The 27,830-nt window shown below is 47.2% G+C and overlaps 1 protein-coding gene, 1 long non-coding RNA gene, 2 other non-coding genes and 1 pseudogene across 6 annotated transcripts; all 5 read right to left on the reverse strand.

The window, feature by feature from the left end:
- Positions 1-1,056: 1,056 nt before the first annotated feature.
- LOC147596086 (uncharacterized) lies at positions 1,057-8,296 on the reverse strand. 2 transcript variants are annotated; one of them, XR_015261617.1, is made up of 5 exons: positions 8,017-8,296; positions 5,021-5,165; positions 1,925-1,990; positions 1,443-1,587; positions 1,057-1,123 (listed from the first exon to the last, which is right to left on the reverse strand). It is a non-coding gene; the product is annotated as an uncharacterized LOC147596086 (long non-coding RNA). The 2 variants fall into 2 exon arrangements; XR_015261618.1 differs by having other exon boundaries at positions 1,057-1,120; positions 8,017-8,293.
- LOC147596087 (small nucleolar RNA SNORD45) lies at positions 4,811-4,880 on the reverse strand. The gene has a single exon (XR_015261623.1). It is a non-coding gene; the product is annotated as a small nucleolar RNA SNORD45 (small nucleolar RNA).
- Positions 7,484-7,568, reverse strand: LOC147596088 (small nucleolar RNA SNORD45). Its single transcript, XR_015261622.1, has one exon. It is a non-coding gene; the product is annotated as a small nucleolar RNA SNORD45 (small nucleolar RNA).
- A 3,526-nt stretch (positions 8,297-11,822) lies between the features above and the next one.
- LOC147596089 (uncharacterized) lies at positions 11,823-12,905 on the reverse strand (annotated as a pseudogene).
- Positions 12,906-13,586: 681 nt separating this feature from the next.
- ACADM (acyl-CoA dehydrogenase medium chain) lies at positions 13,587-27,324 on the reverse strand. 2 transcript variants are annotated; one of them, XM_086771686.1, is made up of 13 exons: positions 27,224-27,324; positions 25,663-25,762; positions 24,728-24,825; positions 24,550-24,619; positions 22,394-22,494; positions 22,226-22,306; positions 21,298-21,428; positions 19,992-20,100; positions 18,997-19,137; positions 18,826-18,921; positions 17,927-18,175; positions 15,055-15,139; positions 13,587-14,313 (listed from the first exon to the last, which is right to left on the reverse strand). In XM_086771686.1, the coding sequence occupies exons 1-12, from the start codon at positions 27,245-27,247 to the stop codon at positions 15,068-15,070; spliced, it is 1,272 nt and encodes a 423-aa protein (XP_086627812.1). In that variant the 5' UTR covers positions 27,248-27,324; the 3' UTR covers positions 13,587-14,313; positions 15,055-15,067. The 2 variants fall into 2 exon arrangements, with proteins under 2 accessions (XP_086627812.1, XP_086627813.1); XM_086771687.1 differs by having other exon boundaries at positions 25,663-25,759; positions 27,224-27,302.
- Positions 27,325-27,830: the final 506 nt, after the last annotated feature.

Genomic DNA, 27,830 nt, shown 5'->3' on the forward strand with positions numbered 1-27,830 from the left:
TGATGGAAGAAAAACGGCTCGAGGTTTGAGATAAGGACGGGGGGAAATCCTTAACCCCAGTGGCGTCGGGAACGTGAGGCCATCCAGGACAGGTGATGGCCCAGTGACACCAGGGGTTGCGGTGCTGAAGCCCAGAGGGACTGCAAGGCCAGAGAGGGGTCAGTCCGGGGGGGACCTGTGATTTCACAGCAGCACAGTGACCCCCGTATTGCGTCATCAGGTAGAAGCGACCCCCTAAAACCTGGCCTTGCGCGTTTGTCTCTGGCCAATCCGGTACTGGGGTGGGGGCTGCCAGGGGAGCACCAGGCCAGATCTGGCAGCCCATGGCAGCCTCCAAGCCCTCTCCCGTGTGGTTTTCTTTGCTCCAGCCTCCCTAGTCGCTGCCCCACAGACCCCCTGCGAGCCGTGGGCTGGCTGGGGGTGCTGCGCTCGTTAGGAAGGTGTTCAGTACGCGGGATGGACGGCACAAGTCACACCTAGGCCGTGGTGTGACCAACCAGAAAGCTATTGTGCACGTAATGGACATTGTTCGATCCCTGAATCCTCTGGATCCTTCCATCTGATTCCTCTCCAAGCATCTTGCGCAAGGCCTAGATGTTCATCCCCAGCACCCCTTGAGGGGTCCCGTGGGGGCACTGGCACGGTCGCAGTTCAGCCCCGATCGGGACCAGACTGCGCAGTCTCTCTCTCGCTCCCCCCACCCTCCGAGGGAACAGGGAGAGATGATATAAGAAAAAAAGGTTTGAGATAGGAACAGGGAGAGATCCTTAAAGTTACGGGCAAAACAGACTCGACTTGGGGAAAACCATTTATTACTAAAACCAAAGCAGGAGAATGAGAAAGAGAACAAGATAACCTCCCCCCCGCCCCTCCCTCTCCCAGGCTTAACATTATCCCTACCTCCTTCCCCCGAGCGGCACAGGGGGGAAAAGGGAATGGGGGTTACGGTCTTAGAACCATGGAATGGTTTGGGTGGGAAGGGACCTTCAAAGGCCATCCAGTCCAACCCCCCTGCAAGGAGCAGGGACATCCCCAACCAGATCAGGTTGCTCCTGATGCCATGTCATCCTCTGCTCCGTCCTGCAATTCTTCTTCAGAAGCTAACAGAAAAAGGAAAAACCTGCTAATAAGCACAAGCACTCTCTATTAGGTTCCAAGCAACTAGTTCTTTATAACTTAAGGAAAAGAAGACAGAGAAGTCTTTATAGTCAAGAGGTTCAAAACGTGAACTACAATCACAATGTCAAATCAAAAAACTACGATCTGAAATTAATTTAAAAAAACCAAACTGTTGCCACACGACAACGAACCAACCGCCCCCCGCTGGGATCCCATCCCAGGGAGAGAGACACAGACACGGATGCCGTGGAGCCAGCTCTCAATTTACGTCGCAATATATAACCGTACGCCCGCGAACGCACCCGCCCCCTGCGCCCACGTACCTACCCGCGCCTAGCACGAGGCGCTGAGTCAGCAAGCGCGCGAACCGCCGCGGTCCGTTCTTCCCGTGCACGTGCAGCCCCGCTCACGGCCTTGGTGCTGCCTTGCAGGGCCCCGCACCAAGCGGCACCTGTTCAGAATTAGACTCTGCGGGAACAAAAGCAAAGGCCGATGTTTCTACGGCCGTGCCCGCTTCCACAACAGGTAAGTAAAAATCATACAAAGTGATCACCAACGTAACATGCGAAACCCCCCCGAAGTTATTGCATTAGAAGAACTCTGCAAACATGGTCTTCTAATAAAACAGAAATAGCTTAATTTTAATTCCAAGACCAGAAAAGCGTTAGGATTTTAAAGATTAAGCTTTTCTTGGAACATTTTGAAGAGAAAAGGGACTTCCTTTGAGTTCCTTAATTTTTCTTTTTTTTAATTTCTTTCTATATAAACCCCCAAAACGCTTTCCAAGTGACAGAGCATTCCCTACCCCGCTGGTGCGAACGACGTATCCGCTTACGAAGGAAACACAACGCTCCGTCAGCCGTCAATGCACCTGCGGAGAAAGGAAAAGCCGTAATGAAAATAGCTACAACTTCCCCCTCACCTTTGACAAACAAGCAGCCAAGTGTTCCACAGGAGTTGCACTGATGTCTCATAATACTTTTGATTTTACCTGACAGCACCCTTGAAAGACACGATCTAAATCTGCCACTTTACTTGGACAATCTGAATTATTTGAACTTCAAACTTAGCAGCTAAGAAAATCACACCACACGCTCCGCCAGAAGGGAGATCCATACCATCAGCCTCTTCATCTTCCTCCTCCATCTGCGCAAACGCCAACGCGAAGGTTTATTCAGCGAGCGTGCTGGCACAGGACTGACGCTGGAGTGCGGGTACAGTAATTTGCGACTCATTTAGGTCAGGCAAAAGCACCCAGAGTAGAAGACTAATTAATTCACCGTGGTCTCTAGAAGCCTGCAAATTGTTGTGTGGTTTTTTTTTTGTGGCAAGTTTTTTTTTTTTTTAATAGTATTTTTACAGAGGTCTTGTGAGAAACAATCTGCATGGGATGCGTTTTGCGAACCAGAGTTACGTAAGGAGCAGCAAGCGACGTCAGTGGGGGATGTCACAGAGCAAGTGCCACGCAAAATGTTGCGCGCTTCCCCAGGCAAGCCTTCTAAAGCAGCTCTGCCCTGTTCCTTCCCTCAAAACTGCAGCTCTGCAAAACGTTCACAGCTGGGTCACAAGTTACACTCCAATGAGAAAAAAAAACACCACCACTCTTTCAGTTGAAGATTTCCATTAAGAACACTTTTTTTTTAGTTAAGAATTATTGACTACGTCTCCTGGGCTGTCAGCAAAGCCTCCAGTTTGCCCATCCTGGCAAGCCATGGTAAAGCCGCCTGCAGTTTCTCTCCATCAATCCCACGGAACCTGCCAGGGATGCTAGCATCCACCACGAATAACACGCGTGAGGCAGCAAACAGAAGCAGAATATTATTTTTTTTTTTAACATGACATTGTCAACTGTATTGGCAATTCCGTAAACTACCAGCTGCGCTATGGTAATACTGTGACAGAGAAACAACACTTCAGAGTTTCTTCAGGGTAAACGAAGAGGAAGTTTGCGGATGCAGTCTCTTTTTAGACGACTTCTTCCCTTCTTCAGGAAGCAAAAAGGCCAGAATAACTTTTTGAAACAGAATTCACTGACGGGAGCAGCTAAATATCCACAGCAGCTTTCTGATGATTAAGTACCCAGTACCAACTTAGTATCAAGCTTAGTATCAACTAATTTAATTTTTTTTTTTTTTTTTAAAAGAAAACTAGACCAAAGCCAAACCTGTTGGTTGATTACCCGTTTGCCAGGGGAGTTTATCCCAGGTTACACAAATTTCCTACTGTGACATGAAACACTATTATACATGGGATGAACACCCATTAAAACTTTTCTACAAATCCTAAAGAAGAGAGAATTCCCAGTGACAAAAACATTCAGGTCCTGATTTAAGAGGTTACTGGTTCAGGTTGGTAAGTGTTAGTGAAAAATGAAGAATCAAAACAGAAGCTTGTTTGCAAAGCATTTAATAGAAGTCCTGACATTTTCCGCAGATACTTCAAATTTATAATAATAATAAAAAAATCTCTATCGAGCTCTGAACAAAAGCAACCATGTAATACGTTCTCTAGGTGCCCATTGAGTCCTCCAGAAGGGACCCGATGTTCACAAAGCCACCAACCCCACATTTATTTAACGTCACTGGGCTGTTACAGTCACTGATCTTGTGTAACAGTAGATCCGAAGTTAGAGAAATAAGCTGTCCTGAAAAACTAAGTCTAGTTCAGCAGAGTAAACGCTGGAATCCGGTCCTGTACACGTGACGCAAAACAAACGTGCATCTCACCATCGCTTTGAAATGAGTTTTAATCTTCTATTAGATGAATGTTGCTTTTGTGTAAAAGTTACAGTTACACAACGTAGTTGCAAATGTTCAACTAACATATGACACGAGTATGACATTTGGAAAAAGATCCTAAAACATCAGAGTACTACTATTTTCTTTAAAAAAAAAAAAAACAAACACAACCCATCAAGGCCAACCGCATCCTGTGCTGCATCAAGAGGAGCGTGGCCAGCAGGTCGAGGGAGGTGACTCTGCCCCTCTACTCTGCCCTGGTGAGACCCCACCTGGAGTACTGCGTCCAGTTCTGGAGCCCCCAACACCAGAAGGACATGGACCAGTTGGAGAAGGTCCAGAGGAGGCCACGAAGATGATAAAAGGGCTGGAGCACCTCTCTTATGAGGACAGGCTGAGAGAGTTGGGGCTGTTCAGCCTGGAGAAGAGGAGGCTCTGGGGAGACCTGATAGCGGTCTTCCAATACCTCAAGGGGGCTGCAGGAGGGATGGGGAGAGGCTGTTCAGCAGGGCCTGTTGCAATAGGACGAGAGGTAATGGTTTTAAAATAGAGGGGGGTAGATTTAGATTGGATATTAGGAAAAAATTTTTTACAATGCGAGTTGTAGAACACTGGAGCAGGTTGCCCAGAAAGGTGGTGGAGGCCCCATCCCTGGAAACGTTCAAGGCCAGGCTGGATGAGGCTCTGAGCAACCTGATCTGGTTGGGGATGTCCCTGCTCCTTGCAGGGGGTTGGACTGGATGGGCTTTGAAGGTCCCTTCCAACCCTAACCATTCTATGATTCTTCTGTTCTTTACCTCTGCTACACATAGGCGTGCTTCCCTTACAACCTGCACGTTCTCAGCACAGCAACAATCATTAAACAACTCAGCAAATGCTCCTCTCAGAGGAGCCGCGAGGAAACACAGCTGCAGCCTGCCTGCAGAGAAAGGAGTATCAAGTAATTCACCTCCTGGGCCTCAGAGTAATTCTAGAGCTTCAGATTCACGCTCAGACAATACATGCCAACAGCCATCACAGGCCCGGGGCGACCAGCAAAGCAGCTCCCTCTGTACGTCGCAGGGACAGCAGGGCAGGAGAGGAGCAGCGGGCACCCAACCCCTGACTCTCAATGAGGCAGCGAGGGTCATTACCCCTCATAAAAAAAGTCAGCCAGTACTTACAGAACCACAATTCCTTGTCCCATGCAAAACTTTCGGAGAAAGACGCGGACCACGCAGCAACACGCTTGGGTCACCGGGTTTTCTTATCACGTCCTTTCGCAGCATCGCATCGGGGCACCGAGGGGGAACCTCACAGCTACTTCTCCTGGAACGTAAGGAAGGAGGGAAGGAAATAAAAGGAAACAACTCTTCTTGCTGCACTCTTACAAGCCCTCCAACACCCAGCTCCCCTTTTCACAGCATAAGCGGGTTCGGTTATTTTGACCTTGGCATAACGTAAGAAGGCAGAGACTCCGTTAGGAGCAAATTTCCTACATGGGTGTCATGGTTTTGATCGTGAGAGGGGCCTAAGGTGGCAGCTTCTGTAGGAAACTGCTAGAAGTCGCTCCCCTTTGTTCAGTGGACTCGGCCGGGCCTAGGGCGGACCCGCTGCTGGCCAAGGCCAAGCCAATTGGTAGCAGAATGTCCCGTGATAACGCCTCTGCGATAACGTATTTAAGAATGGGAAAACAGAAAAAAAAAGGAGAGAGAAGATGTGAAGAAGCTGAGCGGGGGCAGAGGTGCAGAGGGGGAAGCGCGAGCCTCGTGGGCCTTGCAGGCCTCACCCTCTGGCCTCTTGCCAGGCAGCCGACTGGGCCCAACTCGGCCCGGCCTGGCTGCAAGAAGTGGAGAGGAGATGAGAAGTGAATAAGATGTAAAAAGGATCCTGAGAGGCGTCTGCCAGCCTGTTGTGAGGAACGGCTGCAGACGCCAAGGTCAGTGAAGGAGGAGGGGGAGGAGTAATGCGGCTCCTGGCCAAGATTCCTCTGCAACTCGTGGTGACGACCATGGTGGAGCAGGTTGTCCCCCTGCAGCCCATGGAGGTCCACGGAGGGGCAGAGATCCACCTGCAGCCCGTGGAGGACCCCACGCCGGAGCAGGTGGAGGCCTGAAGGAGGCTGCGGCCCGTGGAGGGCCCGCTGGGACAGCTGCTCTAGAGGGACTGCACCCCGTGGAAGAGATGACCCACGCCGGAGCAGTTTCACGGAGGACTGTGGCCCGTGGGAGGGACCCCACGCTGGAGCAGAGGAGGAATGTGAGGAGTTCTTCCCCTGACGATGATATAGCGGCGTAAAACAACGCGTGATGAACTGACAGCGACCCCCATTCCCTTTTCCAACCCCCCGTGCCGCTCGGGAGGGGAAGGTAGGAGAGATAATGTTAAGCCCGGGAAGAGGGAGGGGTGGGGGGAGGTTATCTTGTTCCCTGTCTCATTCTCCTGCTAGTTTTAGAAATAAATGAATAGTTTTCCCCAAGTCGAGTCTGTTTTGCCTGTGACGGTAACTTTAAGGATTTCTCCCTGTCCTTATCTCAAACCTCGAGCCGTTTTTCTTATATCATCTCCCCCTGTTCTCTGGGAGGGTGGGGGGAGCGGGAGAGAGACTGCGTAGTCTGGTCCCGATCGGGGCTGAGCTACGACAAGAGGACAACGACACCTTGGACCCACGGACCTGCACTCCGCCGCTGCTTGGATACCCGCGGGCAGACGGTAGGCAGCTGCCGAGTAACAACCCTGACAAGTCCAAGCCAGTGACCGCTTTCCGAAGGGAAGGTTTTTAATTGCCTTTCAGCTTTAAACATCGCGAGTAGAAGCAAACTGCAGCAACTTCAGGGGGGAAAAACCAACCAGCAAACCCCAGCGACAACACGATTAAACACAGACCGCACAGCGAACGCGTCCTGGAGGAAAAAGAAAGGTCGCAGTGGGGAATACAAAGTTCTGAGCTAGCACCGACTCGAGCCAGCAAGCCCCCGTGGCACCACGTCACGTGAACCCAACGGCACCGCTCCCGAGCCCCAGCCGGCTTCCTCTCCTTGCAGAGCGCACAAACTGCGGTCAAGATGGTCACTAAGAATTTCTGATAACGAGCACAATGGAAGGAACCGAGGGATACGCTTGGGGCAACCCTCAGAAACGCCAACATCCTTAACTCTCCGTACCTAGAGGGACGGCTGGAGTATCTCCAGGCGCAGCTAAGTCCTACAAAAATTCACAAGGGAACGTACAGCTCCCCGCCCCAAAAATATCTCACCGTTGCTTTTTCTCCCCAAAACCCAAATGGGAACCCTCGACTGTTCGTTGCGGTCAAAGGACGACGTGACACCACCCTTCAAACGTCCCGGATGTGCAGGCGGGATGCAGCACTGCTTGCGAAGGAAGGACACACACACTTGTGCAGACGGCCGGGTCACCTTCGTCACCAAATCTCTACGTCAGCATTTGCCGACGCTGCTCAGTTAACGCAAAAGCGTCTCCCAGCAACAGCCAGCGCGGAGCCAAGAACAACCCCTCTCCGACAGGTAAAACAGAAGAAAACTCAAACCGCGCCTGCTTCTCCGTACGCTGGGTTAGAGCCTGCGACGCTAATTTGATTCTGGTTTGGAAAAGCTCCACTTCCTTTGGGCTGGGACCTTGGCCTTTCCTGGGTCTCAGAGTAATTCTAGAGCTAAAGTGGTGACAGACATCAGCTTTAGATCAGATAATACATGCCAACACTCATCACTGACCCAAAAAGGCAACCTCCTTCCGCCCCGCCCAAGGGTTTCACAGCCAACGCGCTTTCTTCCCAAAACAGGATGCTACCTCGCTTTTTTGGTAACACCGTTAACATCGTTCTTCCTCGAGACGGGACTAGAGATTGCGAGCAATCAAGCCGCTCTTTGCAAGCACCGGAGCCTTCTGGTTACTGGTTTTTCCCCCCAGGGAAAATAAAGGAAGGAAAATAAAAGGACAGCAGAGACAGCGAGAAGTTCAACCTACAATGGAGACAGTTAGGGCGAGCAAGATGGAGACCAAGTCCTTTTTCTGAGGGGAGGAGGATGCACCAAAGAAGCGACTGCTGAGCAGGTTGCTGTAATTCTCAGATGGAAAAATAACAACTCACGCTCTCCCGAAGGGAGCGAGGGTTCCGAGTCCTAATAAAAGCAAAGGTGTGCTGAAGCCAACTGATACTTACGTAGCCGCCTTCCCCTGTCCCACATGAAGCCCCGGGTTTGTCCAGAAGGAAAGTGCTTGGGCATCGGGTTTTCTCATTCAGCCCTTTTTCAGCGCCACCTTGAAAAAGCACCAGAAAGCGTCAGCTGCCGTCTCTGCTCGGGCGGGTTTCCGTTCCCGGGGGTAATTCGGGCAACTCCTCAGCAGTAAGCCTTTCTCCGTGCACCCCGACCGCGGGGCAGGCTTCCCGCCTCGCCTCCCGGCGTGCCAAAACCCTCCCTGGGGAAGCACCCGGTCCAAATGTCCCGACGGGGCTGAAGCGAACCACCAGCCGGCCGCTGATCGATCCGATCCCCGCCCCCCGCATACCCCCCCCGCCCCGCACCGGAGGGGCCGGGGCCGCGCCCCTACCCCCGCCCCCCCCGCACCGGAGGGGCCGGGGCCGCGCCCCCCCACCTCCCCCCCGCACCGGAGGGGCCGGGGCCGCGCCCCCCGCACCGCACCGCGCCCCCCGCACCGCACCGCGCCCCCCCCCGCCGCGGGCAGCTCGCGCCCGGAGACGCGGCACAGAGCTCCGCACCTCACCGCCGCCCGCGCCGAAAAGAGCGGCAGGCCGCCGAGCGGGGCAAGATATAGACCCTTGGCAGGACCCCGTATAGGTGGCTTCGCTATTCGCCGGACCCGCGCCGGCGGACTGAGGCGGGCAGGCGCGACTGGCGCTCGGTGGGACGCCCCGCGGCGGGGACGGACTTCACCCGGAAGCGAGCTCAGGCCCGGAGCGTTCGGAAATCAACGCCTTTTCCCAATTAACGCGGGGTGGTTTAATTGCACTCTTAATTAGCAGCGCAGGCGTGACCCGTGCTGGGCCGTAGCGCCGTGTTGAGGCCGTAGAATCATAGAATCACATGGTTGGATGGGACCTATAAGATCATCTAGTCCAACCGTCTTCTCACTGCCATTGCTGCCACAGCTACTAAACCATATCCTGTAGCTTCTCATCAAGCCACCTCTTGAACACTGCCAGGGACGGAGACTCCACCACCTCCCTGGGCAGGCCGTTCCAGTGCCTTACCACTCTTTGAGAGAAAAAGTTTTTCCTCACGTCCAATCTAAACCTCCTCTGGTACAACTTGTGGCCATTTCCTCGGGTCCTGCTTGTTGCCTGGAAGAAGAGGCCAAACCCCTGTTCATCACAACCTGCCTTCAGGAAGCTATAGAGTGCAATGAGGTCTCCCCTGAGCCTCCTCTTCTCCAGACTAAACAATCCCAACTCTCTCAGCCGCTCCTCATAAGACTTGTGCTCCAGACCCCTCACCAGCTTTGTTGCCCTTCTCTGGACACGTTCGAGGGCTTCAATGTCTTTCTTGTAGTGAGGGGCCCAAAACTGAACACAGTACTCGAGGTGCGGCCACACCAGTGCCGAGTACAGGGGGATGATTACCTCCCTGCTCCTGCTGGCCACACTATTTCTAATGCAGGCCAGGATGCCGTTGGCCCTCTTGGCCACCTGGGCACACTGTCGGCTCATGTTCAGCTGAGCATCAACCAACACCCCCAGGTCCCTTTCCTCTTCACAGTCCTCCAGCCACTCAGCTCCGAGCCTATAGCGCTGCATGGGGTTATTGTGGCCAAAGTGCAGGACCCGACACTTGGCCTTGTTGAACCTCATCCCATTCAGCTCAGCCCAGCGATCCAGCCTATCCAGATCCCTCTGAAGGGCCTCCCTACCCTCAGGCAGATCAACACCGCCACCCAACTTGGTGTCATCTGCAAACTTACTGAGGGTACACTCAATCCCCTCGTCCAGGTAATCTATAAAGATATTGAACAAGATGGGCCCAAGTACCGACCCCTGGGGGACACCACTTGTAACAGGCTGCCAGCTGGACTTGACGCCATTAACCACCACCCGCTGGGCACGGCCCCCTAGCCAATTCTTTATCCAAAGAAGGGTATACCTACCCAGTCCACAGGCAGCCAGTTTCCCTAGGAGAATACTGTGAGAGACCGTGTCAAAGGCCTTGCTGAAGTCCAGGTAGACCACATCAACAGCCTTTCCTTCATCCACCAGTCTGGTCACCCAGTTGTAAAAGGAAATGAGGTTGGTCAAGCACGACCTGCCTTTCGTGAACCCGTGCTGGCTGGGCCTGATCCCCTGGATGCCACTCATATGCCGAGTGATCTCACCCAAGATGATTTGCTCCATAACTTTCCCAGGTACTGAGGTCAGGCTGACAGGCCTGTAGTTCCCCGGATCCTCCTTACGGCCCTTCTTGTAGATGGGAGTCACATCGGCAAGCCTCCAGTCCTCCGGGACCTCCCCAGATAACCAGGACCGCTGGTAGATGGCCGAGAGCGGCTCGGCAATCACCCCCACCAACTCCCTTAGCACCCTAGGATGGAGCCCGTCCGGTCCCATGGACTTGTGGCAGTCCAGATGGAGAAGGAGCTCTCTAACTGTCTCCACCTGTACCACAGGGGGTGTACTCGGCCTGGCATCCCAGACTTCCAGATTAGGGCATGAAGTGCCCTGAGGATAACTGATCTGCCTATTAAAGGCAGAAGTAAAGAAGGCGTTGAGGACCTCAGCCTTCTCCTTATCCTCAGTGATCACATTCCCCGCTGCATCAAGTAAAGGGTGTAAATGCTCCTTATTTCTTCTCTTACCACTGATATATTTGTAAAAGGATTTCTTGTTTTCTTTTACTGCAGTGGCCAATCTGAGTTCATGCTGAGCTTTTGCCTTCCTGACTTCCTCCCTGCATACCTTAGAAACTTCTTTGTAATCTCCCCAAGTAGCCTGTCCCTTCTTCCAGAGGACACAGACTCTCTTTTTCTTCCGGAGCCTCAACAATAGTTCCCGGTTCATCCACACCAGTCTTCTTCCCCTACGGCTCGCCTTACGGCGTTCAGGAACAGCCTGTTCTTGTGCCTTTAAGATCTCCATCTTGAGGAGCGTCCAGGCTTCCTGGACCCCTTTACCCTTAAGGAGCGACTCCCAAGGGACCCTCGCAACAAGCGTCCTGAACAAGTCAAAGTCCGCCCTCTTGAAGTTCAGGATAGCCGTTCTGCTAGTGATCCTTCTGACATCTCCAAGAATAGAGAATTCTACAATTTCATGGTCGCTCTGCCCAAGACAGTGCCCGACCTTCACGTCTCCCACCAGACCTTCTCTGTTAGTAAAGAGTAGGTCAATCAGGGCACCACCCCTGGTAGGCTCTCGTACCAGCTGCATAAGGAAACTATCTTCCACACCCTCTAGGAACCTTTTGGACTGCTTCCTGTGCGCTGTGTGATATTCCCAGCATATATCAGGGAAGTTGAAGTCTCCCACAAGAACGAGTGCTGGCGATTGCGCGACTCGCTCAAGCTGCCCATAGAACGCCTCGTCCTTCTCTTCATCCTGATTAGGCGGTCTATAACAGACCCCCACCACGATGTCACTCCTACAGGCCTTTCCTCTTATCCTTATCCATAGACACTCAACTGTATCATTCCCAACCCCAAGCTCTTCAACGTCAAAACAGTCTTTAATATAAAGGGCCACACCACCACCCTTCCTTCCTCGTCTATCCCTTCTGAAGAGCTTGTAGCCTTCCATCACAGCACTCCAGTCGTGGGAGTGGTCCCACCACGTTTCAGTAATGGCAACTAGGTCATAGTTATCCTGCCACACAATCGCTTCCAGCTCCTCCTGTTTGTTACTCATGCTGCGTGCATTGGTGTACGTGCACTTCAGCCGAGACGGCTGCCTCAGCCCCAGATCGAGCACCGTTCCCCTGGGCTCTTCCCTTGAGGGCCTTGTTTTGTCCCCTTCCCCCTTCGTAGCTAGTTTAAAGATCTGTCGATAAGCCCCGACAGCTCCTGTGCTAGGATTCGTTGTCCCCTGTAAGAAAGGTGGGTTCCACAAACAGAAGACAGGCCAGGGGCCGAGTAAACTGCCCCATGATCAAAGAACCCAAAGTTTCTGTCTCGACACCAGCCTCTAAGCCAATTATTCATTAATGGAACTTTCCAAGCCCACTCCGTGCCGCTCGCTGACCCTGAAGGTATAGAACAGAAGATCACTTGAGCTCCTGCTCCTTGAACCAAACGCCCTAAACCCCTGAAATCTCTTTTCATAGTTCGTAGGCTTCTCTGTGCAATTTCATCACTGCCCACTTGAACTATGAGGAGTGGAAAATAATCAGTGGGCCTAACCAGCTGTGGGAGTTTCCGGGTTATGTCTCTGACCCGGGCCCCAGGAAGGCAGCACACCTCCCTACGGGTAGGGTCAGGCCGGCATATTGGGCCCTCTGTCCCTCTCAGAAGGGAATCACCTACAACTATCACCCTTCTTTCTTTTTTGGAGGAGGCAGTCTTCAAGCGTGGCTCCGACTGCCTCACCTTATGCAAGCTAGGAGGCGGCGTTCCCACGTCATCCTCACTCGCCTCTCCCTCCGGTTTCAGGACTTCAAACCTGTTACACAGAGGGACCTGGGGAACCGAGGTAGGTCGGGATGGGGGTTGCCTGCGACGTCAACCTGGGACCTGCTGCCATCCCTCCTCTTCTCTCAAGCAGTCCCTCTCCGCTTGACTATGGCAAGGGAGAGTGTCCACTACTCCCTCAGTCCGGGGGGTGCAATCTCTGCGTCTTTCTCGCAGAGAGTCACTCCACCAGTCAATCTCCCGCTCGCACTCTCTGATACTCCGTAACCTCTCTATGTCCTCCCTAAGCTCCACCACCAGACTGAGCAGCTCATCCAGCTGCTCACACCTCGCACAGGTGGCATCCTTCCCGTCCTCTCCTGGCAGCAGCAGGCACAGGCACTCCCTGCAGCCAGAGACCTGAACTGCCGCATTTTTGGGCAGACCTTCTGTCTGGGTTGCCACAGTCTTCTTGGGGGAAGCCCGCTTCCTGGTGAGGACCATGTTTAAAGCTGTGACATCAGGGCCTGTCAATAGGAGAGCAGGTCGCCCGAGAAAAGACTAGATCCAAATGATGCACAAAGGCTCGGTGGCGACCTGCAACAGGTCCGTGGCATCACCGGAACTCGCAGTGATGAGACAGAGCCGCTGACGGGCCTCTTACGAGGCACGGACCCAAATACGCCGGTCTCCCTCCCAGCAGCAGCAGCGCTTGCGGAAATTAGGCCAGAGCCTCGGTGGCCGATAGGCGTCCCCCAGAGCAGCCCATAGGACTTCTCGTTTGCCGCCATGCGGCAGCCCCCTTGTGAATCATCTATCGGTGGCCTGCTTGGCAAAAAGAGGGAGGGGGAGATCATGCTTACCTCCGTGATTATTCCGTTCCGGTCTTCCGACATACAGGGAAAATCATCTTAACGCTGGCTGGCATTAAGCGTCGAAAAGATCTCTTTTTTGTTTGTTTTGTTTGGTTTTTTTCTTTTTTTTTTTTTTCAGGGTGAATATTTTTTTGGGGGGAGCGGGGGTCCGGGGTGGAGGATTGGGGAGGTATGGGGGAGCGGGGTGTCCGGGGCAGAGGACTGGGGAGGTATGGGGGGGCAGAGGACTGGGGAGGTATGGGGGAGCAGGGGGGTCCGGGGCGGAGGATTGGGGTCGTTCTTAAGGAAAACCTACACGCTTCCACTTGAATCATCCCAACTGAACGTTTACTTGCGTAGGAAGCGGAGCAGTTAAAGAGGCCATGCTCTCTGAAGGTGACGTTCTGTTAACCAAATCGTGTCTGAACCCTTACGACAGATGCGCGTGCAGACACCAGTGCTGCTGTTGGTCCTGCTGAGCTGGAAGGGCGGTTCCGTGGCTGGGGGCCGAGGCACAGAGAGGACCGCGATCCAGCTGTACCATCTTCCACGCACTAGACACTTTACCTGAAATAAAATTTAAATGAGGTGACAAGCAAAGTGAATAAAAGCAACCACACCTTTCTGCTTACAAATAGTTTTTTTTTATTAGACTGCAGAAATAACATTTCGATCGTCTAATTTTACAGTGAAAAAACATTGTGTTGTCAGGTTCTCCTTTCTCGCCCCTTATTGTATTTGGGCTTTTGGGGTAATAGCCAAGTTCGGAACTGAAAAGAAGACAGTTTCCCACAGATTCTTTCACAGGGGATCAGTTAAAATGAAAACATGTTTCAAACTGAATGATCCCACTTCTTTTTTTCCCTGCTACGATAACAACACGTGCGTGAATTTCTCAAGAGCTGTACTTAACATTCATCCGCAAAGAAGTCTTGCCTAAGGCACAAGAAAACAAGTATTTTCTTTGTCGGCGTTACAGGTTTCTTTGAGGCACAGAGATCATTTCTGTCTTTGCTGGATTCAGGTGAATAGGACTGCTAAGCCACTGAAAAGCAGCCCTATGAAAACAAAACGTAGGGTTTTTTTGTTCGTACGGACTCATGGATGCATGTAAAATAAATAATCTGCAAGTAGTAACCCAGCCACTGTTTGAGAAAAGTAACACCTGTGCTGTAATTCATGAGAACGTATCTTTTTTAAAAGATCCAAGTTTCTAAAGGCCACAAAAACTTAGAGACTATGAGCTGCAACATGTGGTATTCCTGAAGAAGCAGAACGGCTTTTTTAAATTTCCCTGAGGTTTTTAAATTTGATATCCACCCAAACTCCAGTACTGAAACAGTGGGAGCAAATCTCTACCATTATAAACAACAAACACCTAAAATCCAGTTCCTTGTTACATGCTGAATGCCTTCTCAGATGAAAAAAAAACAACAAAACCTGCACAATTAGAAGAAGCTCTATTTTGTTCACTTTCTTGATCATATAAATTTTAGAGGGAAAGTGTTTACCTCTTCTCCTACCAAAAGCCAATGATGTGAGTGAAAGAGTGAGCAGGGAAAGGTTACAACCAATCACTCTGGAATTCGGAAACATTCAGAAAACACCGGGTTTGTCAGTTGGAAGGAATGAAATAAGAGAGCGGACGGGGAGTACAGAAGCAGTGCTTAATCATGCGCACAATAAAAAGATTTTGAAGGAAAAGAGTTTTTTTTTCCACGCCTTTCTAATTGCATTGAGAAATGCAGTAAAATCCTAATCCGTGAGAACACAGAACACGACAGCAGTGCCAAACATGCCTGATATATTTCTTTAAGCCTTGTATTTGCCAACATGTTCACGAGCAATGATCATCCTTTGAATCTGAGCGGTCCCCTCATAAATCTGAAAAGAAGAATTACAATAATGTTAGCTTTAAAAATACTTAATAATAATTAAAAAATTTTAAGAGATCTTTCTGCGCTTGCAAACCTTTGTAGCACTGGTGTGGATTAGGATGTGCAGAAAAACAAAGAAAGCTGAAAAAATTCCGGTGGGCTAAGTGCAATCAATCCCATACAAGCTACTGAGAGACAGTCTTGTTCTCTCAGATACTCTTATCAAAACTCAGTGAGGTTCTCATGAACTTAACAGAAGATGTCTTATCTGGGGGAGGAAATACATAATTTAGGTTTTACAAATAGGTTTTAAAACAGTGGGTGGAGAGGAGGATGTAACCTGTGCTCGACGTGTTGTGTTTTGTAGCAAATGTTTCCTTTCATCCATTTATTCTCGCTCCTCCTTCTGAACTAGTACTCTCTTCAACACCCTATTTCTTCTTTTTTTTTTTTTTGTAATACCGTATATTCTTGCATTTTCCTCCAGAAACATTCTGCATCTTCCCTCTGTTCTGCTTGGCTTGCTGGCAGCAAAGTCAGAGACACACGAGGGAACACGTATGTAGGTCTAACGCAGGAAGAAGGCCGTGTACTCCACAGGTGCAGCGCAACACGATTCAAGGGCGCTGTAGCTGGGGTTTAAATCTCTGAGCTCCCACTCCTGCTAAAACTTGCTTTGGCAAATTGCTCAAAGGCATGCAAATTAAACAGGGATAATCGTCCCCAGAACCTTACAAAACTTTTAAAAAATAAAGATGGTATAGCCTCTGGGCGCATTAGGTTTTTGGTTCAGAGGAAATCGTTCATTGAGTTGTCTGACTGCTGCTGCTCACCCCGTCTTGATCTGCTTTGCAGGTGACCTCTCTAGCAAACTGAACTGGAAGAATACACCAAATACCCTCCAAATCCTAACACAGACATAATGGTCCCAGCCTACAGCTGGACCCTTACGACGACGTGCACAGCGGGGACGTTCAGCCCAAGCAGGCCTGCTGGGAACCCAGCCTCCCCAGACTGCGTACAGTAGACGCAGGGGCCTCAGCAGCTCCTTCCGCCGTCTGCTGATCCGCTTCTGCTGCACTAAACCTTGACAATTAAAGTAGAGAAGTTTTCTGAATCTGAGAAACTAAGTTCCAGTAGCCTGGATTTGCAGCCAGGGAGAAACGTGGAGCAAGCACGGACGCGTAAGAATGTCACCAGTAAACACCACAGCAGCATTGTGTCATACTGAGAAATATCAAATATGGGGAAGAAAAGAACAGGTGGAAAATAAAGTTTCTGTACACGAAACAGATGGCTAAAAGCATATACCAGCTGGAACTGGGCAGCAATATAGTTAAGGGTAAGCAAGAGACATGGATGAAGTAATTGTGAAAAGTCTCTCCTGTATTCTTTTGGGGATGAAGGGGAGCAGAAAACCACCAAAAATTTAATACTCAATCTGATTAATTTGAACAATTAAAAAAAGTCTGCCTAGCCATGCATTTGTGATGGATTAGCGTAACGTAAACTCTAAATAACTGCGATCCTGCAACTTCTCAAATGAACTTCTAACCCTCCCACCCTCTTTCTCTACAAACACATGGAACCTGACAGGAAAAAAAGCCCAATCATGACAAAGCTCAATTACTCTTCATTTCCTCACTTGCAGGAGTGCAATCAGTACCAAGAACCTTTAGATTCCACAACTGCAGTTTTCTATCCTTAGGGAAAAATTCCCGGCTAGTGAGACTTGAAAACGGAAAGTAAGAGAAATTTCAACTCTGAAGAGTGACAGCTGTTACAGCTAACGTTACAGATGACAGTCCACATGTACTTCTTGATATCATCTATTTTGGTATGTTTTATCCAATCATTATCAATGTCAGAAAGAGGTGAAAAGATAAAGATTACTGGTTTTCCTGAACATAATTAAATAATTCTCGCTGAATAAGGAACTGTAGCAGCGTATGTGCTAAAAGAGTTATGACATGGAAAGATTTCTTGGTAGTAACACTGGAGGAGAAGATCTAGAGATTATAGGTGACTATGGGCTAAACATGAGTAAATATGAGCATGTTTTGTTGGTGGTGTTTGTTTTTTTTAAGGCTAATCACTCCAGGCTGTGCCACACTTCTGCTAATACAACATTTACAAGATAATTGATCCATGGTACTCGGTGCTGGTGATATTTCAACTGAAGTAACCTGCTCAGCTTATGATACCAAAGTTTCAAACAGAAGGTTTAGAGCACAGCAAGAAGTGGTGAAGAGATTGGGAAACAGAAAGGGAAAAAAAAAACCCCAAACCTGCCACCATGACTTATGAGGAGAGAGGAAGAAGCTGCTTTAGTGTTTTCTTCTAGAAAGGTGAGAAGCACATACACAGGGTCAGAGGATTTCCATCACAGAACGTTTTCACGAACAGCGTTACGTGTAAACCATCTCTATTTATAGAACAGGAAAGCAAGCATCGGTCTTTCGATCAGTGTTTTCTACAGCGGGTTTTTTTATGAGTCCAAAAGCTTCAAAATGAAGAGTCCAAGAATTTCAGAGAGTTACCGCTTCAGAAAAACAAGACCACACCACTAGATTTACTTCTCTTGTGTAGGTTAAGTTGTAGATCTAATGCAAAGAGCTCTGTCTGCAAGAATTTGCCTGATTTGAATGCCCTTTCTTTAAACAGAAGGATTATTGCTCTCATCCTCAAAACTTTTTTTATGTGCATCCATCACAATTTCAAATAAGTGGCCATTAGTTTATTTTATATAAAATAAATGCATTATTATAAAGATCACATTCTCTCTTTTACTTACCTGGTAGATTTTAGCGTCTCTCATTAGTTTTTCTACAGGATATTCAGTATTAAATCCATTTCCTCCAAAAATCTGCACGGCGTCTGTAGCTACTTGGTTTGCAACATCGCCAGCAAACGCCTTCGCAATGGAAGCATAATAGGTATTTCTGCGCCCGGCATCGACTTCCCAGGCAGCTCTCTGGTAAGCCATCCTAGCAAGTTCCACTTTCATTGCCATTTCAGCAAGCATGAAAGACACCGCTTGGTGCTACAAATGATGAAACAAACTAGGTTAACGTTGCCTGCTTAAAATTCCGTGACATCCAAGGAGAATACAGACCTAATTTGTGAATTCAGCACACTCAGGAAACTGGACTTGAGGAGATCTACCCAATTTGGATCAGGCTTTCAGAACTGTATGCAGAATTAGATTTTTAAGTTTTAAATTCTAAAATCCACTCAGTCACAGGGACTAAGTACTGAATTACAAAGCTGTGCTTTATTTTCTTAGAAGATCTGTATTTAGTTTGATGTTTATTGATATTTCATTAGGCATGGTAAGCAGGGTGACGGGCAAAGTATCCTATTCGTATTAATACTGTGAGTCTTGTTTCATGTACCTCAGTGGGGTGTTTTCCTTTCCCAAAAATCCCTGTTCGTTAGAATTGAAGAACTTAAGTATGCCCTGACAGGGTTTTGGTGGAGTTTTCTTTGTGATTTTACTATTATCATCAATAAGTTATTGAAGAATCCCGGGAGTTACTGCATTAGCTAGATTTACTTGGATGGTGCTGACGTATATGCTTGAAAACCCAAGCAATAAATCACACATGCTAAATATCAAGCAACAACCTTGAAAATTCACTAGGAGTGCATCTGGTATGAAAACATAGCTTTTTTTTTATATATTTAACTTACTTCAACAATTGGTTTCCCAAAGGTTTTTCTCTCCAAAGCATATTTAGTAGCTTCATCGAGTGCTCTTTTTGCTAACCCAACAGCACCAGCTGCTACCTAAATTAAATACAGCACAGAATGAAAATGAGAAACTGCTATTATATTTTTAAGTAACTTATTTCTGATACTTACAGGTGGTCTGGTCTTATCAAAAGCTCCCATTGCAATTTTAAAGCCAGCTCCCTCAGCTATTAATACATTTTCTTTTGGAACTCTCACATCTTCAAAGACAATACCTCTTGTATCAGAGCAGCGCTGACCCATATTCATTTCCTGAAAAGGGAATTTTACAGAGGTACAACTAAATTGGATTCTTCCAAGGTACACACTTTTTCATTCTTTAGTTTACTCAAAGCATAAAGAAAGCTTTTTTTTTTTTTCCCCCCAAACATTTCAGTTTTATCTAAAAATCACCGCACACACAAAAATTACTAGTTTTGCATTTACAGACCAGCATGCCCTTAATTTGTCAAAGCTAGGTAGTTTACTTTCTTCATATAAGAAATTAATTCTGTAGTTGTAATCACTCATTTGTCTTTTTTCTAGTTTAATTATATCCTTTGATATATTGAGGAAAAAGTAAAAAACCTAAAATGCAGACAGAAGTAAAACACAAACAAATAAATAAATGAGATTTTAAAGTTTTCCAGTTCATTTCCTGACGTCCAATGTCCACACCTTGCTTTCTTTCTTTCTTTCCTGACAACCCCCCCCCAAAAAAGAACTAGCACGAGTGCCTCCGAGACCTATTCCTTAATGGGAGTAGCTGCAATTAAAGCATACCACGTGGTTGTGGTTGAAGTTGTCCATCTTGCTTCTTACACCTTCAAGGCATACTACTTCACGTTAATTGGCACTTGTCAATTAAATGCTTCTTAAAGAAGCAAAGTCACCTTACTTTGATCATTCAAAATAATTCCTTATCTGAATTAATAAAATGATAATCATTAAGTACATCTTATGAATAGTTTCTAGATGCTGTGAAAATGAAAAGATCACTGTACATGAGCGCATGAAAACGTCCAGCTGCTTAACAGTCTTTTTTTCTTTAATGGCAGTTTGTTGCATTATTAGTTTAGAAGCAAATAATAATTCCTGGCTTGTCAAATAAGAGGCGCTCTCTTCACCTTTCTTCCGATTTGGATTCCAGGGCTATTTGCTTCCACAATGAATCCAGTAAAGGCTTTGCTCGCAGGAGCTTTTGGATCTGGATCAGTACGAGCTAGCAAAAAATACCTAGCGTAAAAGAAAGAAGAAGGGAATCAGTTTATCCTCACAATTAACAATCAGATACCTTTTTAGCTGACGTGTTAAATGTTTTTATATAGATTTGTAGCACATGATAAATCTATCCATAAGTTAACAACCTTTTTTTTCTTTGCCCTTCCAGAAATAAACTGAGAAGCAGTGAAGGAGAGGAAGAGTCAGTGCATCTCTTACTGCATACCTCAGAGCAACACGCAAAAGTTCGTCACCTTCCATGTTTTATAAGTCTTAATATTACCATCAGCTTCATTAACAGTACAAAAGAAATCTATTCACAGCACCTACATAAAAATTATTGCTTAGGAAATACAGTATTGCACACAAAATGTTATGTTATCCTCTTGATTTCATGTATCTTGATTTTGTTCTTCTAAGTAGAAGTTGTAGGTAAGTTTTTTTCTGTTAGAATGTAAACAGTTGTAAATCACATTTATGGTGTTCAGTAACATCAAAAGATAGCTGGTAGATTCTCTTTGATGCTTCTGCCTTGAACAAGGAAATAAATAAGGAGAAAATTCAACTTTATACATAAATGTATAAAGTTTTTCCTCTTGAATTGGAAAGAATTTACGTGTTGGGGTGAGCACGATCTTAGGTGAGACACGATGACAGAGGTCTATACCATAGACACTACAGCAAAATCTGGGTTCTCTGACACTTGGAACATGTCTTCCCTTAAGAAAATAAAATGTAACACCACAATCCCAGAATTTTTCTATCTTCACTAGAAGTGAGAGACGCTTCTAGTAGAATCAGAAGCAATAGATCTCTGTCACCACACCCCCAAAGCAAGGTCACTTGTAACATGAGCCTCTGCCTCGTGAGTACTCTGCAAGTTAACTCACTGTTGCTGCCTTTCCCTGAAGAGAAAGCAGAACTGACTTTGTCTGATAGCAGCAAAATTTGAGAGGCATTCTTGAATGGAGTCGTCAGGTCATCGCTCAGTTTCCTTTTTAGGCATTGCACAGCACTGACACCGCTTTCTGACAAAGTGGTCGCCAATGACAGTGTAGTGCGGTGAAACACAATGAATGGTCAGATTTGTGACACATCTTCAGAGAAACACCAGTATCTGAGGGGACACAGGCATCACAGAGACACGCACGCACGCACGCATCAGTATAGAACAGTAACGGAAACTGCAGCACGAGTCAAAAGTCAACACACCAGTTTGCTTTCCCACCGTTTGTGATCCACATCTTCTGACCATTAATGACATATTCATCTCCTTTCTTCTCAGCCTTTGTTTTTATACCAGCCACATCAGAGCCTGCTCCAGGCTCTGTTACGCAGTAAGCCTAAACGAAAATAAACGGCAAAATCTCGAGGAATAAGAGTTCTGTTTTTAAGGAACCGCAAATTATTGCAGAATTATGTGCACCAAACTGATCTGTAAAAGTTTTAAGTGAACTGCATGGAAAACCCCTAAATACTACATCAAAAAAACCTCAACAACTGTCTGAGCAAGAATCCAAACACGTAGAGTTAATTTTCCGTATAAATCCACAATAATACTTAATATTGCCTTTTAATGTTAAACAACCATTCTGTAACTTTTAATAAGTCATTACTACATTAATAAGTCATTACTACATTAATAAGTCCTTACGCTTCACAAGCTCTGATATGAAAGCTGAGGCTCTTCAAAATCTGAAAACGAGAGCACAGAGTAACATTTTATGGTAATCGTGCTTCGTTGTTCAGATTTTAATGCACTGCGCATGAATCTTTACTTCTTTCTGTGTCACAAGTACTGCTTAGATAATATTTAAGATTCATAATGCAGTTTTTAATGCCCATCTGAGTTGCACTTGTACTCACATAAACCTTGCATTTTTCTTAAACTCCTAATGCTTCTCTTGAATGTTAATTAAAAGGTATTAATTTTCAGTAAGCGACTTATGATGGTTTCCCAGGTAATATCTTCTATTTGCTTACATCCAATTCAATATTCCTTGACTTTCACTAAATGCCAGTGTTTATTTAAAAACCAAAACAGGCTAAGTTGTGAGTAGATACCAGTGTTTTAAACAAGCAAACAAAACTGATTAAGATGATTTTGGAACGTTCTGCAGTGTTCCTAAGTTATACTGACACACATCATTGGTTCCTCTGTCATTCTTCCTAAGTATTTTTTCTGCTGCTGCTCATTTCCTGCGATGATCACCGGCATTTGCTGAAAAGAAACATTTAGATCATTAATCCATCTTTTTAAAGGACACAGACTCTAGTTGAAAGGAGGTAAGTAAAAGACAGAACTTACCCCCAGGGAGTTTGCCTCAATGGCAGTTTGGACCCCCGTACATCCGTAAGCTAACTCTTCCGTAATAAGGCACGCTTCAAAACTGCCAAGGCCAAGACCACCTACAGTTTAAATATTTCATTGACTAAAATGAGCTTAAAGTGGAACGTATTAGTGATTTACAAAAATTAATTATCAAAAAACATATTACCCCACATACATTTTGATTGTGCACTGTGTTTCGATGAGGTATTCCCACGCAAGCTTTTTAAATAAAGTTTTGTCAGATTAGTAACAGATGACTTAAAAATTACATTTCTCAGTTGCAGGGTGATTGTGTGCTTGATGTGGGACAAGTTGCACGGAACAGCGAGAATGTACCACTAGAATCTTTTGACTACTTTATGTCTGAGAATTTCCTTAAGAGTCAGGAAGCAGAGAAAGGGCCACAAAGGCTCCTGAGCTACCACAGCACTTAGGAATTATAGAAGTGTCCCTGTCAGTCAGAAAACCACCCCAGTAATCTGTTTCTGACAGGAGCCAACACTTTGGGAAGTGCATAAATATACAGCAACAATACAGCAATACTTCCTCAAAATATTTTCCCCAGCCTTCAGGGGACTTCCTCAGCCAAAAGTATCTTTGGCATCTTTGTTAGCTAACCCTCGACAGACATTTCTTCTGTGATTTTGCCCAGTCTCTTCTCGAACCTGTGTGCAATTTTGGCATTGATATCATCCAGGGGCAAGGAGTTTCAGAAATGAACTATGCACCGAGTGTAGAACCATCTCCTTTCATTTCTTCTGCACCTGCTGTCCGCTGAGCTCACGTGATGCCTTGTAGTTGTACTAAAGGGGACAATCAGCTACAAATTTCTTTTCACACTTTCCATGACACTGGTGTTTTACGTGTTTTCTCACACGGAAGCTGTTCTGTATCTTTCATCGTCTTTGTCATCTTTTTAGGAACCTTCTCCATTTCTCCAACCCCCTTTTGAGGTGGAAGGATCAGGCTACATAATGAATTTTTCCTATTTTGAATTTCATCTGCCTTTTTAACAGTCAATCAGTTTCATGACCTTCTCCTACAGCTCTCTGCACCAGCCTCATCTTTTCTATACCGAATAACTTAGCATTATCAGCAAATTCTATGACCTCACTATTGGCATCCCTTTCCAGATTATTTATAGATAATCCAAACAGCTCTGGTGACAGCAAGACTGTGCTGCTGATTTTTCCACTACGAAACCTGATGATTTTTTCAAATTCATTTTGGAAGGTTGACCATTTTATACTAATCAGGCATCGCACTCATTAGCTACTTCAGAGGACTCCAATTATTTTTTGTGCCATGACTTCCTTTTACGACAACTCTTCTCTAGCACGCCATGTTCACGCGCGTCCCCTCTATCTGTACCTCACCTTACTTGCTCTTGATTTACATAGTACACCAGGTATGTGTTTTCCCAGCTTTCCCTTGGAGACGCTGTGAGGGAACGTTGTCCAATTTGTCACTCGTAGGTTTTAATTTAATAACCAACTGATTACACATTGCAATAGTCTGGCTATTTCAGCCTTGACTTTCCATAAAATCTGTGGCTGAACAAACGCGATCCTCACAATCGCTCCTTTTATATCTGTTCCTTAACATTGCTAATTAAATTTTTGATACAAGACATACTTTCCGATGAGCCTTCGAAAAAAAAACAGGGTCTGCTATGGACACTTCCCCAGCTTCTTTTTCAGGTAATAGAAATGCAAAACAGAAAATCTAAAATTTAACGTTTTCTCCATCATTAGTCATCTACCTAAGCACTGCTGTACTGCACATCACCTAAACTGGAATAAAGTCTTAAGCTGCTTCAGCCTTTGTCAGAGACTAGATTAAAATATGACCTTCTAATTTCTCGGCCTCATCAGCTGACACGGTGCACCAGGAGAGCATTAGACAGCTGTAATCATGGTAGAAAATCTACCCATAAATTACGGACTTGTAATCTCTTTAATTTGGTGCCTGATTACCTCCACCCCTAGTAACACTTGTATGTGTCGATCTGCCTCATGACTTGAGTATTCAAGTATGCAACTCTTCATTTCATACAGAATCCATCATTACGCATACAAATCTCCCCTAAAGCCTTTGTTTTATTTTAAAGATCAAAAATAACGTTTACTTACCACAGCTTTCTGGTATGTGTGAATTTATAAGACCAAGCTCCCAAGCTCGTTTTATGAGCGGAAGAGGATACTGAAACAAACAGGGAGAATCTGCTCATTCATCACAGTTAACATTTTTAATTTTACGCAGTTTAAGATAAAAATCTCTTTTTTTTCCCCCACTGCATGCTAGATTTACCTCTCCAGTTTTGTCATATTGTGCAGCAACAGGAATAATTTCCTCCACAGCAAATTTACGAGCAGTAGCTTGAAACTCTTTCTGTTCATCAGTCAGTTCTATCGAAAAAGAAAGTAAACAAACAAAAAAAAAAGTCACAAATTCTGTACTCTCTTTAATTTTGCCAGTTATGAGAAAAGAAAAAAACAAGTCTCTGTTCCTTCCAGGACAATTCAAACTGTGAGAACCCACCTTCCTGGGCCTCTCCAGAAACCAAAGCAGCTCAACTCACACTTTCTCTCTGGAGAAAACCTCCACTGATCTCTAATGAACACCTGCAATGCACTTACTTCTGACAAACTGATCCACAAAACACTGAAAATTGAGTGGGAAGTGCCATGAAACATAAAAACATCTTACCGAAAGAAACGAGAAGCGTGCCGTGCTAGTTCAATGAAGGAGGAGACGAAGACACATACATGTTCCTTATTTGACAACTCTGGCTACTTAGTTTCAAGCATCTAACTGCAGACCCACTAAATCATGGCAAGATGAGGATGAATTTCTTTATAACCAAGTTCAGCTAAGACTACGTACAGTTATTTTAACCGTTTCAAGGCCAATGTGCCTTAAATTATTCAAATAATAATAATTATTTGTGACTTATGATAATTATTCAAAGCTAAGGACACTCTGGCAATAAAAAAGCTCAAGATAGACATTAGTTAGAAAAAGAAAATCTCATAAACATCACACCCATGTCTGGCTTTATCTGGAGAATAAAATAATTTTGGTTTTCAAATACTTTTTAAAAAAAAAGAACAGAAATCTATTCAGAATAAACATCTTCATTGTAAGTTCACACTAAACCGCAACACGGTTGTTCTGGGGCTTTTTTCCTAACGCGGCAATTTGTCCTTAACTGTTCTATTTCTTTAAAAACCTGCACTACTTACCAAAGCTAAAGCCAGCTCCAGGTTTGCTTCTATGTACGTTTTGCACAGGTTTACTAGAATGTGATCTCCATCCGTGCCCTGCAATGGTTCGGAGCATCTGCTAAAGAAAAAAAAAAAAAAAAAGAACAGGAGGTGTGAGATCTTCGCAGCTCAAGCCTCAGAAAACTCCCAGCCTGACTGTGGCGCACAGACGCACAGAGAACGCGCACGAGAATACTGAAAACACTGCTGCCACCATTACACAGAAAAAACAAAACAATCAAACAACACGAACAACATCTAGGAAGACCTTGATCCTCCCGAACGTTTTATACTTTATTTTATCTGGAAACAGACAAGAAGAAGATGAGGTTCAGAAAAAGCCAGGTAATTGTAATAACTTTTTTTTTTTAAGGATGATCCAGTCACACATGGCTTTACCACCAAAAAGTTTTATCTAAACTAGAAAAAGTCCTGAATTCTAAATAACGCTGAAGGTGATAATCCATATGAAAGAAGTTGTCAAATTTATGCTAGAGAACTTAAGTCTACCGTGGTTTTCATACCATTCAAGGTCAACAAGGTACCATACCATTCAAGGTATTCAAGGTCAACACCGAAAGTTACTCCGAAAAAACCCGAGACTCCTCCCAACGAATGAAAATACGAATTGGATGGTGGGGCTCGTACCTGGAGGTGGCACAAAGAGGTGACAAAGCACCGCACCTCACAACACGTAAGGATTTGGGTGGCCACCTGCCTGCTCTGTCAACCTCCCTACTGTCCGATTCAGGGGCTTCAGTGACGTGTCTCTGGTGGCCGTGCTCAAACCCAACTCCTCACACATCGTACCAGCTCTGCCACCATGTCAGCGCCGCGTTTCTCGGCAGAGCCGAACCCCAACCATCGGTGCTCAGGCGTCGCCCTCCGTTTCCCAGCGAGCGGCTGCCGTCGCCTGGAGCCGCCTTCTTGGACACAGCGACGCTCTGGGCGGGCGGCTGCGTCCCGCCGAGGGGACAAGAGCTCCTGCCCCCAAGGGAAGGAAGGACACGGCCGCCCGAGGGACGGACACGGCTGCTTGGCCACCCCAGCCCAGCACCCTTCACCCAATTCGGTAACGGCTCTGGAAGCGAGAAGAGTGGGGCAGGGGTGGGTGTCAGCACGGTCCTGCCAGAGCTTCGAGCCCTTTGAACTGTCTAGTGGGAGGCTGGCGGTGGTTCAGTAACTTCTTTTTATGGAAGGAATATTCTTCATTCCTAACAGGAGGACCAGTACTTCAGAAAACAATTTTTACAGACTACGTATTTAAAATTGCCACCGGTACGTGCCGGGAAAGGCAACGACGAGGCCGAGGCCGTGCGGGGAAGCTGGCTTCCCCCGGGGCCGCCTCCAGGCCCGGCGCCCAGCCATGCAGCAGCCGGGGCCGCGGCCAGCAGCGCCCGCCCGGCCCTGAGGCCCAGGGCCCCGACACGGCCCCCCGCCCCCGGGCCGGCAGTCACGGCGGGCGGCAGCCTCCAGCCCTTCACCCTCCAGCGCTCCCCGTCCCCTCCCCGGCCGCCAAGGCCCCGTCTCGGCCGCTCACCCGGCTGGCTCTTACGGCCGACATCTTCGGAAAGGCGCCGGAGGACGCGGAGGCTCCCGGCAGTGTCTGGCCGGGCGGAGGCGGGGCGGGCCGCGGGGGGCCGGGCCGGTGGGGCCGGGGCCTGCCCGCCCTGGCCCGGGCGGTCCCTCCCCGGCAAAGGCGGGGCTTGGCGGCGGCTGTCGGAACTCAGCGGCCTGCGTTTACTGCGGGCCCCGCAGCTTTTCGGTTACAGGCTCTGCGCGGCCGCTTCCAGCCCCCTCCACCCGCTCCTCTGTGTCCCCCCCCGGGCGATCCCTGAGCCTGGCTTTCGGGCTGGGCCGGGACCGGGCCCAGCTGTGCCCCGGTTCTCCCCGGCAGGGTTTTTCTCTTCTCCACACACACACAAAAAATTCATTTTTTCCCGTGCGTGCTGTGTGCCCGAAGCTGGTCCCGTTCTGGTAACCTCCGGGTTTGTGTCGTAGTTCAGCCCCGATCGGGCCTCACTAAACAGAACCACAACATTTCGTTACCACAAAAGAAATAAAGTCGACTCACACAGCTAGGCTTTTAAAATGCATTCTTTTTTTAGTACAAAGGGCCCCTGTTCCGCACTGGGGACGCCGTAGCG

The sequence above is a fragment of the Chlamydotis macqueenii genome, unplaced genomic scaffold (genome assembly GCF_036417535.1).
Source record: "Chlamydotis macqueenii isolate bChlMac1 unplaced genomic scaffold, bChlMac1.mat HAP1_SCAFFOLD_185, whole genome shotgun sequence".
Lineage (NCBI taxonomy): Eukaryota > Metazoa > Chordata > Aves > Otidiformes > Otididae > Chlamydotis > Chlamydotis macqueenii.

Bases quoted from the DNA above. Each gene is read 5' to 3' on its own strand.
- ACADM (XM_086771686.1), bottom strand. From the start codon at position 27,247: ATGTCGGCCGTAAGAGCCAGCCGG. The intron at 25,763-27,223 runs GTGAGCGGCCGA...TTTTTTCTTTAG, and splicing joins CGGCCGTAAGAGCCAGCCGG to CAGATGCTCCGAACCATTGC. The intron at 18,176-18,825 runs GTAAGTTAAATA...CATCATTTGTAG, and splicing joins TTGGGAAACCAATTGTTGAA to CACCAAGCGGTGTCTTTCAT.